This window comes from Toxotes jaculatrix, chromosome 15 (assembly GCF_017976425.1).
Source record: "Toxotes jaculatrix isolate fToxJac2 chromosome 15, fToxJac2.pri, whole genome shotgun sequence".
NCBI lineage: Eukaryota > Metazoa > Chordata > Actinopteri > Toxotidae > Toxotes > Toxotes jaculatrix.
In genome coordinates this window covers 3,012,415-3,025,062 of record NC_054408.1, presented here as the reverse complement: position 1 = coordinate 3,025,062, position 12,648 = coordinate 3,012,415, and the positions used below count along the sequence as shown (strand labels likewise).

General features: G+C 40.8%; 4 protein-coding genes across 4 annotated transcripts; 1 reads left to right on the top strand and 3 right to left on the bottom strand.

Annotated features, from left to right (window-relative positions):
* Positions 1–1,007: 1,007 nt before the first annotated feature.
* Positions 1,008–2,184, top strand: LOC121194547 (trace amine-associated receptor 13c-like). Its single transcript, XM_041057481.1, has 2 exons — positions 1,008–1,180; positions 1,368–2,184. Exons 1-2 carry the CDS (start codon positions 1,008–1,010, stop codon positions 2,182–2,184), a joined length of 990 nt encoding a protein of 329 aa, XP_040913415.1.
* A 2,197-nt stretch (positions 2,185–4,381) lies between these two features.
* Positions 4,382–5,631, bottom strand: LOC121194358 (trace amine-associated receptor 13c-like). The gene is made up of 2 exons (XM_041057207.1): positions 5,456–5,631; positions 4,382–5,201 (listed from the first exon to the last, which is right to left on the bottom strand). Exons 1-2 carry the CDS (start codon positions 5,629–5,631, stop codon positions 4,382–4,384), a joined length of 996 nt encoding a protein of 331 aa, XP_040913141.1.
* A 2,000-nt stretch (positions 5,632–7,631) lies between these two features.
* Positions 7,632–8,814, bottom strand: LOC121194666 (trace amine-associated receptor 13c-like). The gene is made up of 2 exons (XM_041057643.1): positions 8,642–8,814; positions 7,632–8,448 (listed from the first exon to the last, which is right to left on the bottom strand). Exons 1-2 carry the CDS (start codon positions 8,812–8,814, stop codon positions 7,632–7,634), a joined length of 990 nt encoding a protein of 329 aa, XP_040913577.1.
* A 1,436-nt stretch (positions 8,815–10,250) lies between these two features.
* Positions 10,251–11,410, bottom strand: LOC121194639 (trace amine-associated receptor 13c-like). The gene is made up of 2 exons (XM_041057607.1): positions 11,238–11,410; positions 10,251–11,052 (listed from the first exon to the last, which is right to left on the bottom strand). The coding sequence occupies exons 1-2, from the start codon at positions 11,408–11,410 to the stop codon at positions 10,251–10,253; spliced, it is 975 nt and encodes a 324-aa protein (XP_040913541.1).
* Positions 11,411–12,648: the final 1,238 nt, after the last annotated feature.

Here is a 12,648-nt window from a genome sequence, read left to right as displayed (position 1 = left end):
CATAAGATCTATTTTGAAAGAGCACAGAAACTTATTTAGCTGAGTTATTTACCATGTGCTAGAATCATTTATGAATAATATTATCAAACTTGTCACTTCTCGTGAAGAAATGCAGCTTAAAGAGCCTACCATTTAATGAAGCTCTAACTAATATATTGTACTCAGTGCTAGTCGCCATTCTTTTGGTCCATGTTATGTCTATACTTAGTTTTCAAACACATATTCCTTGTACGTGATCTATATAGTGTTGGAAATGTGGAGTGTTCATAAAACCTGCACAAGACAGAAGTTAAATATCCTAAAGCTCAAATGTGCATTTTCAAGAGATCTGGTCCGGAATGCAACAGGGCAGGAAAGAGTTTGACAGTTCTATTATAAGTGTTTCACCTCCAGGTAAAAGAACTTCGACAGATGTAAAGCCCAGGTGTGGCCAACCAGTCACAAACTAATCATCTGTACTGCTTCTAGAGACTTACATCACGTCACGCACAGGCAACCTTGAAGAAAAAGCACACACACACACACACATTTTAGAACACACTACAGTGTTGTTGTAAGTAGATATAAGTGTTTATTAATGTTCTTGTTGATAACAATAACTCCTCCCATGAACACAAATAAGTGGAGCTGTTGTACAAAAAGACAAAGAATTACAATATAACAAAAACACAGATGTAATGATATTAAAATATCTTCACAGGAGAAATTATAATTTTTGACAAAACTACACTTAAAATGAGACAGACAGACCGAAAACATAATATAGAGAACGGAGGAGGAGGTCGGGTTAGGGTTAGGGTCACATGTTTAGGAGAAAGGAGAGTAAGGGAAGGTGAGAGGGAGTCGAAAGAAAGCCTGATGAAGACAGTACAGATTTAGTCACTTCCCCTCTGCCCTCTCTGTGGTGGAGGGAGGGGTGATGTGGAAAGATAAATTGGATGTGTGACAGAGAGGCTCAGGCAGAGAGCTGCCAGAGCTCAGCAGCTCCTCGAATCCTCCTGCTGAAGATGAAATCTCTTGAAGAGGCTGAACTCTGCTTTCCACAGCTCCTCAACTCCTCCTGCAGGAAGACAGTGAATCCTCAGTCTGTAACCATTCTGTCTTACACTATACTGTCGTCGATCTCTCTGCTCACTGTGACTCTCAACATGCTGGTCATCATCTCCATCTCCCACTTCAAGTAAATCAGATGTTTTATCGATTTATAAAACTGATCACGGTACAAAAAGAAACAGAAAATCAGATTTTCAGACTGTGAGGGAAAAGTTCTGTGTTTTTAAAAGGTATTTTTGTGTTTCATGCTTTTATCTGCTGGACTGATAATTGATGCTACAAATAATAAGTGTGTTGCTCTCTTATCTCTGCAGGCAGCTCCACACCCCCACCAACCTCCTCCTCCTCTCTCTGGCTGTCTCAGATTTCTTTGTGGGCCTCCTCATGTTCTTTCAAATTGTGCTCATAGGTGGCTGCTGGTTCCTCGGAGACCTTGTGTGTATTTTCTATTATGTTCTAGACTACATTATTACTTCTGCCTCAATAGGAACCATGGTTCTCATATCAGTTGACCGCTACGTGGCTATCTGTGAACCTCTGTATTACCCCACCAAAGTCAGTCCAAAAAGAGTTCAGATCTGTGTTTGTGTGTGTTGGATGTGTGCTGCTCTCTGCCACAGTCTGCTGCTGAAGGATAACCTGGAACAACCGGGCAGGTATAACTCCTGCTATGGAGAGTGCGTGGTGGTTATTGATTATTTTGCTGGACTTGCTGATCTGTTTTTGTCCTTTATTGGTCCTGTCACCGTCATCATAGTTCTGTATCTGAGAGTCTTTGTGGTGGCTGTGTCTCAGGCTCGTGCCATGCGCTCCCACACCGTAGCTGTCTCACTCCAGTGTTCAGTGAAGGTGACTGCTAAGAAATCTGAAATGAAAGCAGCCAGGACTCTCGGTGTTGTTATAGTTGTGTTTCTAATATGTCTCTGCCCATATTTCTGTGTTGCACTTACAGGCCAGGACACTTTGCTCAATGCTTCATCTGCTGCCTTTGTCATATGTTTGTTCTATTTTAACTCCTGTCTAAACCCCATGATCTATGCCTTTTTCTATCCCTGGTTTAGAAAATCTATTAAACTCATTGTTACACTTCAGATACTGAAGCCTGGCTCCTCTGAAGCCAGCATAGCATAGAGAAGGTGGAAGCACTGACATGAAATCTTGAGGCACATTTAAGTCAGTCAAATAAATTTAAGAAAAAGGTCTTTGTCCTTTTTGATGCCAACATGCTTTACACAGATACTTTAACTAAAATGTGACATTTTCTATGCAGAGATTTTTTTTCTTCATGTAACTGAGGCACTAATTTACAAAATATTATATATATTACTACATATGTCAGAAAACTGAATACCTTTCATGTATTGTGACAGGAATATGTCACAATACTGCAAGTCAGCCATGCACCTCTGCTGTTCACTGTCAGTTTTCCACAATTACTGCTTTTGTTGTGGCCCTAAAATTACTATTATGTGCATCATGTACCATAAATATTTTTAGTCAGAGATCCTGATTTACCTAGGCTGTGAATTAAATGTTACTTGTATTTCTTTAGAAACTGTGAAAGACATTGTCAGTTAGACTTTTCTGTCTGAATAAAGGCTAAACAAAAGTGTCATAGCTAATTAATTTCTGTGAAACGTTGTACATATACTCCAAACATTTAATAATATTTAAAATAAACAACAATGATATTACACATATCTCACGGGCAGTTGCTGATCAATATTCTAAGGAGACAGGCACATAATAAAGACACGTACAACCTATATGCATAGCCTTTGTGTCTCCCACAAATCATCACACTTGGTTCATGCAAAAGAAAGTCACTCAGCAGAGCGCATACCTCTGCCAGGGCCAAACAATCCAAACACATCTGTCTAGCTCTTATAATAGAAAAATGAAAGGAAAAAGGAAGTAGTCTGGTAACATAAATGCTTTAATTGTCATAAAACAAAGCAAGTTCAACTCTGCGTGTAATGCAGATTCAGCAGTTCCTGCCTGTTTACACAGATCCACATAAAATGACTCCGGTGCAACTTGACTCTGAGAATAATGCACTAAAGGTTTATTATGTTTGGTCTGGAGGACAACCAAAATGTAAGAAAAGGGCCCTGGCGACCAAATTGGCAGACGTGGCATACAGCACATATGCAACATGATATCTACTTACACATCAAAGTTAACATGAAACTGCAGCCAACTTGGAACAAAGCAGGAGACTGACAGTCAGTTATTAAAGGCTCAGGTGGCTGACTTAGAGGTATTTGGTGTAAAGGAACGAGCGTGATCGTTTCTTTATGTTAACCTGTTGATTGACAGGTATGACGGGTCTCACACTGAGCCTATATTTGGCAGATAAGAAACCTGCTTTACAGGCTTGTCAGACAGATTTTTCCCATGGGGGACACTCCTCTTCGTCAACAGGTACATTTTAGCCATCGGATGATATGACTTATGATATGAAGTCAACATACACATGGGTTAAAGACGATGGCTGTGCTGTGATTTCATATTTACTTGTGAAATGATCACTCAGAGAAAGTTAGACGCTCATTCTGCATTTCAATGAGACCAGAGAGAAGTATGTTTTGCAGAGGAACAGCCCGACCTTGCCCCTGTGGGGCAGTACTGCTGGAGGGTAGCTAATGTTAGTCCAAAAAGGTGCTAGATTTACCCCTGTCTGCTTTTTTGGGTAAAAACTCTTTAAATCTTGCACCAAAAGTTCTAATCTGGCAAAACTGCCTATCAACACCCCCCTGATGATCTATTAGAAAACTTTTGAGCCAATTCATTTTGAAAAAGAAACAGCCAGTGGAGAAATTCTAACGCTTGACCAGCTCATTAATGGTGTAACTTAATCCCTCAGTCCGTCAATCACAGATATTTACATTTCTAGGGCCCTCTGTTGTTGCAGTCCAGACAAAATAAAAAAAACATAAATAGTTTCTCCTTTAAAACCATGTAAATTAAATTCTTAAACATGTTTAACATCAGGGTGAATCTGGACATCCAAACAAACTGAGGGTTTTTTTTTTTTTGCTGTCATGCCGGGTGAAAAGCATTGATTTATTGGGGTGACTGAATAGCTTAAGTGAATGTTTGCTGTCACTGTAAAACATAAAAAATATTTTCTTCGTCTTCATATTGATAGACACACACACATATATGAATACACATGTATATTTATTTAATAATTGACTGTCTGAACAACAGTGTTTCTCCAGATATCACACCTTGATTTTACTATGACTTTACTTCAACATCACAGCAGTAAATACATTTTCATCTTCACAGAAGGTTTTATTGATTATACTCACCACATCTGTCTCTACAGTACTTTAGCATCACATGAGTCAGGCTGCAGTATCTTGAGTGTAACAATGAGTTTAATAGATTTTCTAAACCAGGGATAAAAAAAGGCATAGATCACAGGGTTTAGACAGGAGTTAACATTCAGGAGCCAGACTACAACGGGTGAGGATGAGCTGCTGTCTTCAATATCCTGACCCACAAGGGATGGAGAGTAATATGGACAGAAACATATTAGAAACACAACTATAACAACACCAAGAGTCCTGGCTGCTTTCATCTCAGACTTCTTAGCAGTTACAGTCTGTGAACGCTGGAGTGAGACACCTGCAATGTGAGAGCGCATGGCACGAGCCTGAGACACAGCCACCACAAATACTCTCAAATACAGAACTATGATGACAGTGATGGGGCCAATAAAGGTAAAAACAAAGTCAACAGATCCTGTGATATAATTAAGGACAACGACACACTCTCCGTAGCAGGAGTTCGCTGAATCAGGTTTTCTCAGAAAGTCTTTTAAAATGAGACTGTTATAGAGAACAGAGCAGAACCAACACAGACAAACACAGGTTTTTGTTCTGCCCAGAGTAACTCTGGTGGTGTAACCCAGAGGCTCACAAATAGCCAAATAACGATCAATCGATATGAGCACCATATTTCCTACCGAAGAAGAGGTAACAATAAAAACTACAACATAATACAGAGCACACATTTGGTAACCCAGGAGCCAGCAGGCCTTTGAGAGAAGGATTTCAACCGGCATAAGCAGGAGACCCACAAGGAGGTCTGAGACAGCCAGGGAGAGGGTGAGGAGGTTGGTGGGGTTATGGAGCAGCCTATGGAGGAAGAATATAATCGCTTAAAAGATTATCATCAATGGCAGGTTGTAGGCATTTATATGTTTAAGAACCTATTCTGGAGTCCCTGCTTTACACTGTGCTGAATACATAATATTTTATCTCAGGATTTTTAAAACAGAAAATCAATGGTAACTGGAACATTCACATGAAATCTCTGCGCCACTTCAATGATATGGCCTCTTGTAAATTATCACAAAAAATATATAAGCATATGGTGAGAGTGTATGTGCCTGAAGTGGGAGATTGAGATGATGACCAGCAGGTTGAGAGTTGCGGTGCACAGAGCGATGAAGGACAGCAGAATGTAAACAAACATGGCGCTGGAATGAGGCGGCACAGGCTTCTTGCAGGAATTGTTGACGAGCTGTGGATAGCAGAGTTCAGCTCCTTCTGGAGTCTCCATCATCAGAGAGCGTTGGAGAGAAGCTGCTGAGCCTTGCCCCACTACTCTAAGTTTTTCTCTCCACTTGAAGTCCCTCCCCACTACTCCCCCACCTCCTTCCTTCTGCCTCTCACTTGGCTTATTCTGTTTCTCTTACGTATTCCTCGTCGTCCTCTGACAGTTTCAGATTGCATGATTGTGGTTGCCACTTCATTCACAAGTCTTTGTTTGTGAAGCGTGTGTACATTGCCCACAAAAAGTCCAAACAGGCTCACTGCATGTTTACCTGTGTGGGTCCAGAGGAGTTCATTTTCTTTGGGTCACAGAAGTTTCAAATGGGTCCCCTGTAGGGCCTAAAGCTGAAGCTCCTGTAGGGCCGGAAGTCCTATTTCCCCTTTCAGGCTAATTGGACTGATTCAGAATATTGAACCTACAGTATGTAGTCTCTTATAAAGAACTCAGACTGTGGCCACAGGTGGTGATCACAGGATAATTGCCTGTTAACAGACTCAGGAACATTTTTTTTTCCCCAAAAGCCATAACCATTCTGAACTCACACATGCACTAAACACCACAGTCTAACCCCCTGACCCCTGACCCCTGACCCCCGACCCCCTGACCCCCAGACTTTCTTCTATCCACCTACTGTGCAATACTTAATATTTAATGTTACTGATAACACTGTACAGTATCTGTATATTGTGCAATAACCCACACTGCTATATTCTTTTGCACTATACTTATTCTGTTCTATGTTGTATATATTGTATATACTGTATATATTGTATATATTGTATATATTGTACATACACTTCTCCTGTTTGCACTGGAGAAGAAGTTGCTTTTCAACTCATTGTACATGTATAGTGACAATAAAAGGCATTCTACTCTATTCTATAAATCTACCTGAATTTAATTTACAATTTATCTTGTCTTTTGTGATAAAACCATTTAAATATGAGTGACGCTGAATGTAGAGTCACAGTAGAGCAGAGTCGTTAAGCCAAGAAAACCGAACCATTTAGTCATCCAGCAATTTTAGCTGAAGCAAAACGAACCTCACAATATAAAACGTTATCAAACAAATTATCATTAAGAATGCAATAAGCATGTAGCATTTAAGGAAAAGAGGTTCATTCATTATCATATGATGAATTTTAAGGCTTTAAAGGACAGCAGTTATAGAGTTATAGATCAGGTCTGGTCAAAGAGATAATAAGGTATGTTGAATTGATTTTTATGTGTTGACTCAGCTTATTTTGCATTCTTCAGAAAGTAATAAAAGATACTGATCAACACATTTTCATTCTGCCTTTGTGTATGACTGTTCAGAACAACTATAAAGAACTGGATTTCCGATCTCATCATACAAAATGCAGAATATTAGAATGTAACTGTGACAATGTAAAGACATGATCTGTATGTAAGAGTGACAGACATATGCAGAACTGTACATGTTTACATGTTGTTTATTTAAATAAGCAACAAGCGCTTTTTTCTGTTCATGGTGAGAGTCTTATGTCAGGCACCATGTAGCGTCTCTCACTACAGCAGCCTGTCCTCACAGGAGTCTGGCTGCAGCATCTGGAGTCTAACATTAGGTTTAACAGATTTTGCAGATTGAGCAGAGACACATTAGAAATACAACTATTACAACACCAAGAGTCCTGGCTGCTAACTAATTTCTACAAGGCTCTGAGGTCACTGTCAACCATTAAAGCTGCGTCACAGAATCTATTAAAAATGGTACAGTTTCCTACATCCTCAAATTATGGGTAGAAAATGGGATTTTAAACTCTCAGTTTCTTTTCAAAGTGAGTACACAGCAAACACAGCAAGTCCTGATAGATCCAGATTAAATCCTAAAGGTGATGCTTTGGCCAAAGTAAATGAAATGAAAAATAAAGCCTAAGTAGCTTCACTAATACACTGAACTTTACATTTTCTGCTAAATTTCTCAATAACATAGGTCAATTTTTCTGTTCATGGTGAGTGTCTCATTTCAGGCGCCATGCAGTCTCTCTCTACAGTATGTTGACCCCACAGGAATCTGGCTGTAGTATCCTCAGTGTAACAATAAGTTTAACAGATTTTCTAAACCAGGGGTAAAAAAAGGCATAAATGACAGGGTTCAGACAGGAGTTAAAATAAAACAAACAGACGACAAAGTTAGCAGATGAAGCATTGAGCAAGGTTTCATCGTTTGTGAGACAGACACCGAAATATGGACAGAGGCATACTAGAAAGACAACTACAACAACACCAAGAGTCCTGGCTGCTTTCATCTCAGACTTCTTAACATTCACACTCACTGAACACCGGAGTGTGACAGCTGCGATTTGCGAGCGCACGGCACGAGCCTGAGACACAGCCACCACAAATACTCTCACATACAGAACAACAATAACAGTTATGGGAACAATGAAGGTCAAAACAAGATCCACAAGTCCAGCGATGTAGTTAATGACAATGACACACTCCCCAAAGCAGGACTTATACCTGCCTGGTTGTTTCAGGTTATCCTTCAGATTGAGACTTTGAAAGGCCATAGAACATATCCAACACAGACAAACACAGATCTGAACTCTTTTCCATGTGATTTTGACTGAGTAATGCAGAGGAAAACAAATTGCCACATATCGGTCAACAGATATCATCACCATGTTTCCTACTGAGACAGAGGTAATAATGTATGCTAGATACTGATACAGAACACACACGAGGTCACCGAGGAACCAGCAGCCGTTAATGACCACATTTTCAAAGAACACGAGGAGGCCCACGAAGAAATCTGAGACAGCCAGAGAGAGGAGGAGGAGGTTGGTGGGGGTGTGGAGCTGCCTGGAGAGGAAGATCAGCAATACATTTTTCAGTGTTTGTACAATCAATTATCCTTCAAATAAAAGCAGGTAGAGCAAAGACTGATGTAAAAAAACATTTAGAGAAAATACTCTTTTTCTAGCAGCTCCAGATCACGCAGTTATTATTTTCTGTATCACAAAATGTTTGACAAATGAATGAAATATGTGGCTACTTGAAGTGGGAGATGGAGATGATGACCAGCAGGTTGAGAGCTGCAGTGAGCAGAGAGATGAAAGACAGCACAATGGAAATCAGCACAGCCTCAAAGTGAGCACGCTTCGGTTTCTTGCACGAAGTGTTGAGGAACTGTGGAAAGCAGAGTTCTCCTCCCTCCAAGGTATCCATCATGAGAGAGGGGATGCTGCTGAGCTCCCTGCCCGCTCCTCCCACCACCTCACCTCTGCTGCTTTTCTCCTCTCCGAGGAGACTGAAGTACAGTGCCCTCTGTGCTCCTCTTCCTCAAACTCAATCTTCATCCTTTCCCTCCCACTCCCCAATCTTCCAACCACATTTCCTACTGTGAAGTTTTCTCTTCCCCCTTTTTTTCTCTCAATCTTCTCTGTACTTCAGCATTGTTCATCACTTACCAGCAGTATCCTTGTTAGTGTAGGAAAAAGTTGTTATTTACCTGAGGATCAGGAGATGTGACCCTAAACACATTTTAGTAGTGGTTATGCTCGACCCAGGCTCAGCATCTGACACAGTGGCCAAGTAAACTACACATACAATTTATTATGCTGCAGTTTTGTTTATTGTGGTATATGACACTTAGAGATAGGTTCATATTTTTTCAAGTCTGTCTTAAAACAGAGTGATCACAGGATTCCCACTGTACCGGGAGGGATGCAGCCTTGATGCTCACTGAGCTTTGTCATTTCAAACATCAGTGTTACTGTATAGGAGGCTTTGTAACAGATTACCTGGGTATTGGCCGTTTTTCTTGAGTCAGTTGCCAACTTGTTTGTGACACTGACGTAGATTGTGTTATGACAAACTGGGAATGATCAAAAAACACTTCTTCTCAATATAACTGTGCCTCATTTAATTTGCTTTCACATTGTCCCCAACATGCTGGAGTGTCTATAATTGCTTTATGACATTCAGACACATGATCTACAATCTACACAGATCTACAATCTATGTGGTAACAACTGTCACCATGAGTGAAAGCTCAGGAGTGAGAGTGCATGTAGCACACAGCTTTCTCTCACTTCTGTACATCACTGAGCATTGAGCTTCTCTAACTTATCTGATGTTACCATTAAATTACTGACTTATAGCTTTAAATGCGTTTTAGGGTGTTCACATACAAAATGGCTGCCCTACCAACCTGGCACACCACTGAGGAAGGTACTAACTGACTCCTGATGTCTGTGGGACAAAGACTACAGGCTCACATTAGAGAGGGTACAAACACCTTCAAATTATACCAAGATTTATTTGGGACTTTAATCTCATTGTTCTTGTCAGATCCACTGTGCATGTGTACACAGCAAACACAATAAAAATGTGTCACAGTCCTGAAATATAAACGGCACAGCAATGTGCATAAACCCTAAGTAGCTTCACTACTGCACTGAAAATAAAACAATCATCCTAAGAGAATATTATGAAGTGACAGACACAATGTAAAGACTTATGATTTGCATTTAAGTGAGAGAATAATATGCACAACTCTATACCCAGAGTTTTAAATGTGTAATTTATTTAAATAGCCAACCAAAGGTTACATTTTTCTGTTCATGATGAGGGTCTTGTTTCAGACACCATGCAGTGTCTCTCTACACCAGGTTGACCTCACAGGAGTCTGGCTGCAGTATCTTAAGTGTAACAATAAGTTTAACAGATTTTCTGAACCAGGGGTAAAAAAAGGCATAGATCATGGGGTTGAGGCAGGAGTTACAATAAAACAAACAGACCACAACGGCGGCAGATGAAGCATTGAGCAAGATTTCTTGGCCTACAAGAGTGACACAGAAAAATGGGCAGAGACAAATCAGAAACACGACTATCACAACACCAAGAGTCCTGGCTGCTTTCATCTCAGATTTCTTAGCAGTTACAAGTGTGACGGCTGCGATTTGCGAGCGCATGGCACGAGCCTGAGACACAGCCACCACAAATACTCTCACATACAGAACAACAATAACAGTTATGGGAACAATGAAGGTCAAAATAAGATCTGCAAGTCCAGCAATGTAGTTAATGACAATGACACACTCCCCAAAGCAGGACTTATACCTGCCTGGTTGTTTCAGGTTATCCTTCAGATTGAGACTTTGAAAAGCCATAGAACATATCCAACACAGACAAACACAGATCTGAACTCTTTTCCATGTGATTTTGACTGAGTAATGCAGAGGAAAACAAATTGCCACATATCGGTCAACAGATATCATCACCATGTTTCCTACTGAAACAGAGGTAATAATGTATGCTAGATACTGATACAGAACACACACGAGGTCACCGAGGAACCAGCAGCCGTCTATGAACACAATTTGAAAGAACATGAGGAGGCCCACGAAGAAATCTGAGACAGCCAGAGAGAGGAGGAGGAGGTTGGTGGGGGTGTGGAGCTGCCTGCAGAGGAAGATCAGCAATACATTTTTCAGTGTTTGTACAATCAATTATCCTTCAAATAAAAGCAGGTAGAGCAAAGACTGATATAAAAAAAAACCCCAACATTTTCTGGAGAAAATACTCTTCAGACCACACAATTTTCTGTATCACAAACTGTTTGACAAATGAATGAAATATGTGGCTACTTGAAGTGGGAGATGGAGATGATGACCAGCAGGTTGAGAGCTGCAGTGAGCAGAGAGATGAAAGACAGCACAATGGAAATCAGCACAGCCTCAAAGAGAGCACGCTTCGGTTTTTTGCAGGAGGAGTTGAGGAACTGTGGAAAGCAGAGATCACTTTCCTCCAAGGTATCCATCACCGGAGAGAGGGGATGCTGCTGAGCTCCTGTAGCCTATTGACCAAAGGTTTCTGTGATGCAGCTGATTTATCTCTGTCTTCCCTGCCCACTCCTCCCACCGCCTCAAGTGTGCTGCTTCTGTGTTAGTCTTCCTCAAACTTAATCTTCATCCTTTCCCTCCCTCTCTGTCTTCCAATACTGACACTAAAAGATTTTTGTATTGGGTGCACTCCACCTAAGTTAAACATTTGACACAGAGGGATTTTGTTGTGCTGAACAGTGTCCTTTTGACACCGACAGCCATTCCATTCCTGTGTCTGTTGAATTCCAACACAAGTACACCTCATTCTACTTAATGAGGTACTGATTAGGTGATCACCTGAACCAAATCCTATTTAATGAGGAAAAGTATAAAAGCCACTGCTGTGGTCATCACTATCCTCTTGAAATAGGACTGGCTGGATGGAAAAACAGTGATAGTAGTACCTCAAAAGTAAATGGAATCCAAAAATAACTATTGACCATGCCAAAAGAGTTTTAAAGAAACATTTTGAGTGAGGAAGGGAAGGGTTCAGTTCTGGCTTTACTGGCAGAGGGATACAGTGAGCGTCAGGCTGCTTCCATCCTTAAAATTTCTAAGACGGTGGTTCATAAGAACAAGGTCAAGCAGCAGACATTGGGGACAACAAAGCTACAGACTGGCAGAGGGTGAAAACAACTTTCCACTGATCGGGATGACCGCCAACTCATTTGAATGTCACTCTGCAAATGTAGGATGACATCAAGTGACCTACAAAAAGAATGGCAAATGGCAGCTGGGGTGAAGTGGATGGCGAGAACGGTTCGAAACAGGCTCCTAGGGGCAGGACTCAAGTCGTAAAGACAAAAAAGCCCTTCATCAATGAGATCAAGACCCTGTTGTGGCCAGCCCAATCTCCAGACCTGAACCCCATTGAAAACCTCTGGAATGTGATCAAGAGGAAGATGGATGGTCACAAGCCATCAAACAGAGCTGAGCTGCCTGAATTTTTGTGCCAGGAGTGGCATATTTATGACTGCAAGAATGTTTTGCAATTGCACTGACCTCACCAAACAAATCCCTAACAACTTAGTCGCTTGTCAATAAAGTATTGAATCTCGAATAAAGCCACTCCTGGCACAAAAGTTTGGGGGATTTGGATCTGTGGTCTATATGTGGTCAACTTTTTCAGGTAACCGTTTGATCACCACGAGTACATAGAACATACAACATGAAA

What these genes read in the sequence shown, in the direction of transcription:
- LOC121194666 (XM_041057643.1), bottom strand. Translation starts at nt 8,814, where the DNA reads ATGGATACCTTGGAGGGAGGAGAACTCTGCTTTCCACAGTTCCTCAAC. An exon ending in ATCTCCATCTCCCACTTCAA is followed by an intron (nt 8,449 to 8,641) that starts GTAGCCACATAT and finishes CTTCCTCTCCAG; the next exon opens with GCAGCTCCACACCCCCACCA.
- LOC121194547 (XM_041057481.1), top strand. Translation starts at nt 1,008, where the DNA reads ATGAAATCTCTTGAAGAGGCTGAACTCTGCTTTCCACAGCTCCTCAAC. An exon ending in ATCTCCATCTCCCACTTCAA is followed by an intron (nt 1,181 to 1,367) that starts GTAAATCAGATG and finishes TTATCTCTGCAG; the next exon opens with GCAGCTCCACACCCCCACCA.
- LOC121194358 (XM_041057207.1), bottom strand. Translation starts at nt 5,631, where the DNA reads ATGATGGAGACTCCAGAAGGAGCTGAACTCTGCTATCCACAGCTCGTC. An exon ending in ATCTCAATCTCCCACTTCAG is followed by an intron (nt 5,202 to 5,455) that starts GCACATACACTC and finishes CTTCCTCCATAG; the next exon opens with GCTGCTCCATAACCCCACCA.
- LOC121194639 (XM_041057607.1), bottom strand. Translation starts at nt 11,410, where the DNA reads ATGGATACCTTGGAGGAAAGTGATCTCTGCTTTCCACAGTTCCTCAAC. An exon ending in ATCTCCATCTCCCACTTCAA is followed by an intron (nt 11,053 to 11,237) that starts GTAGCCACATAT and finishes CTTCCTCTGCAG; the next exon opens with GCAGCTCCACACCCCCACCA.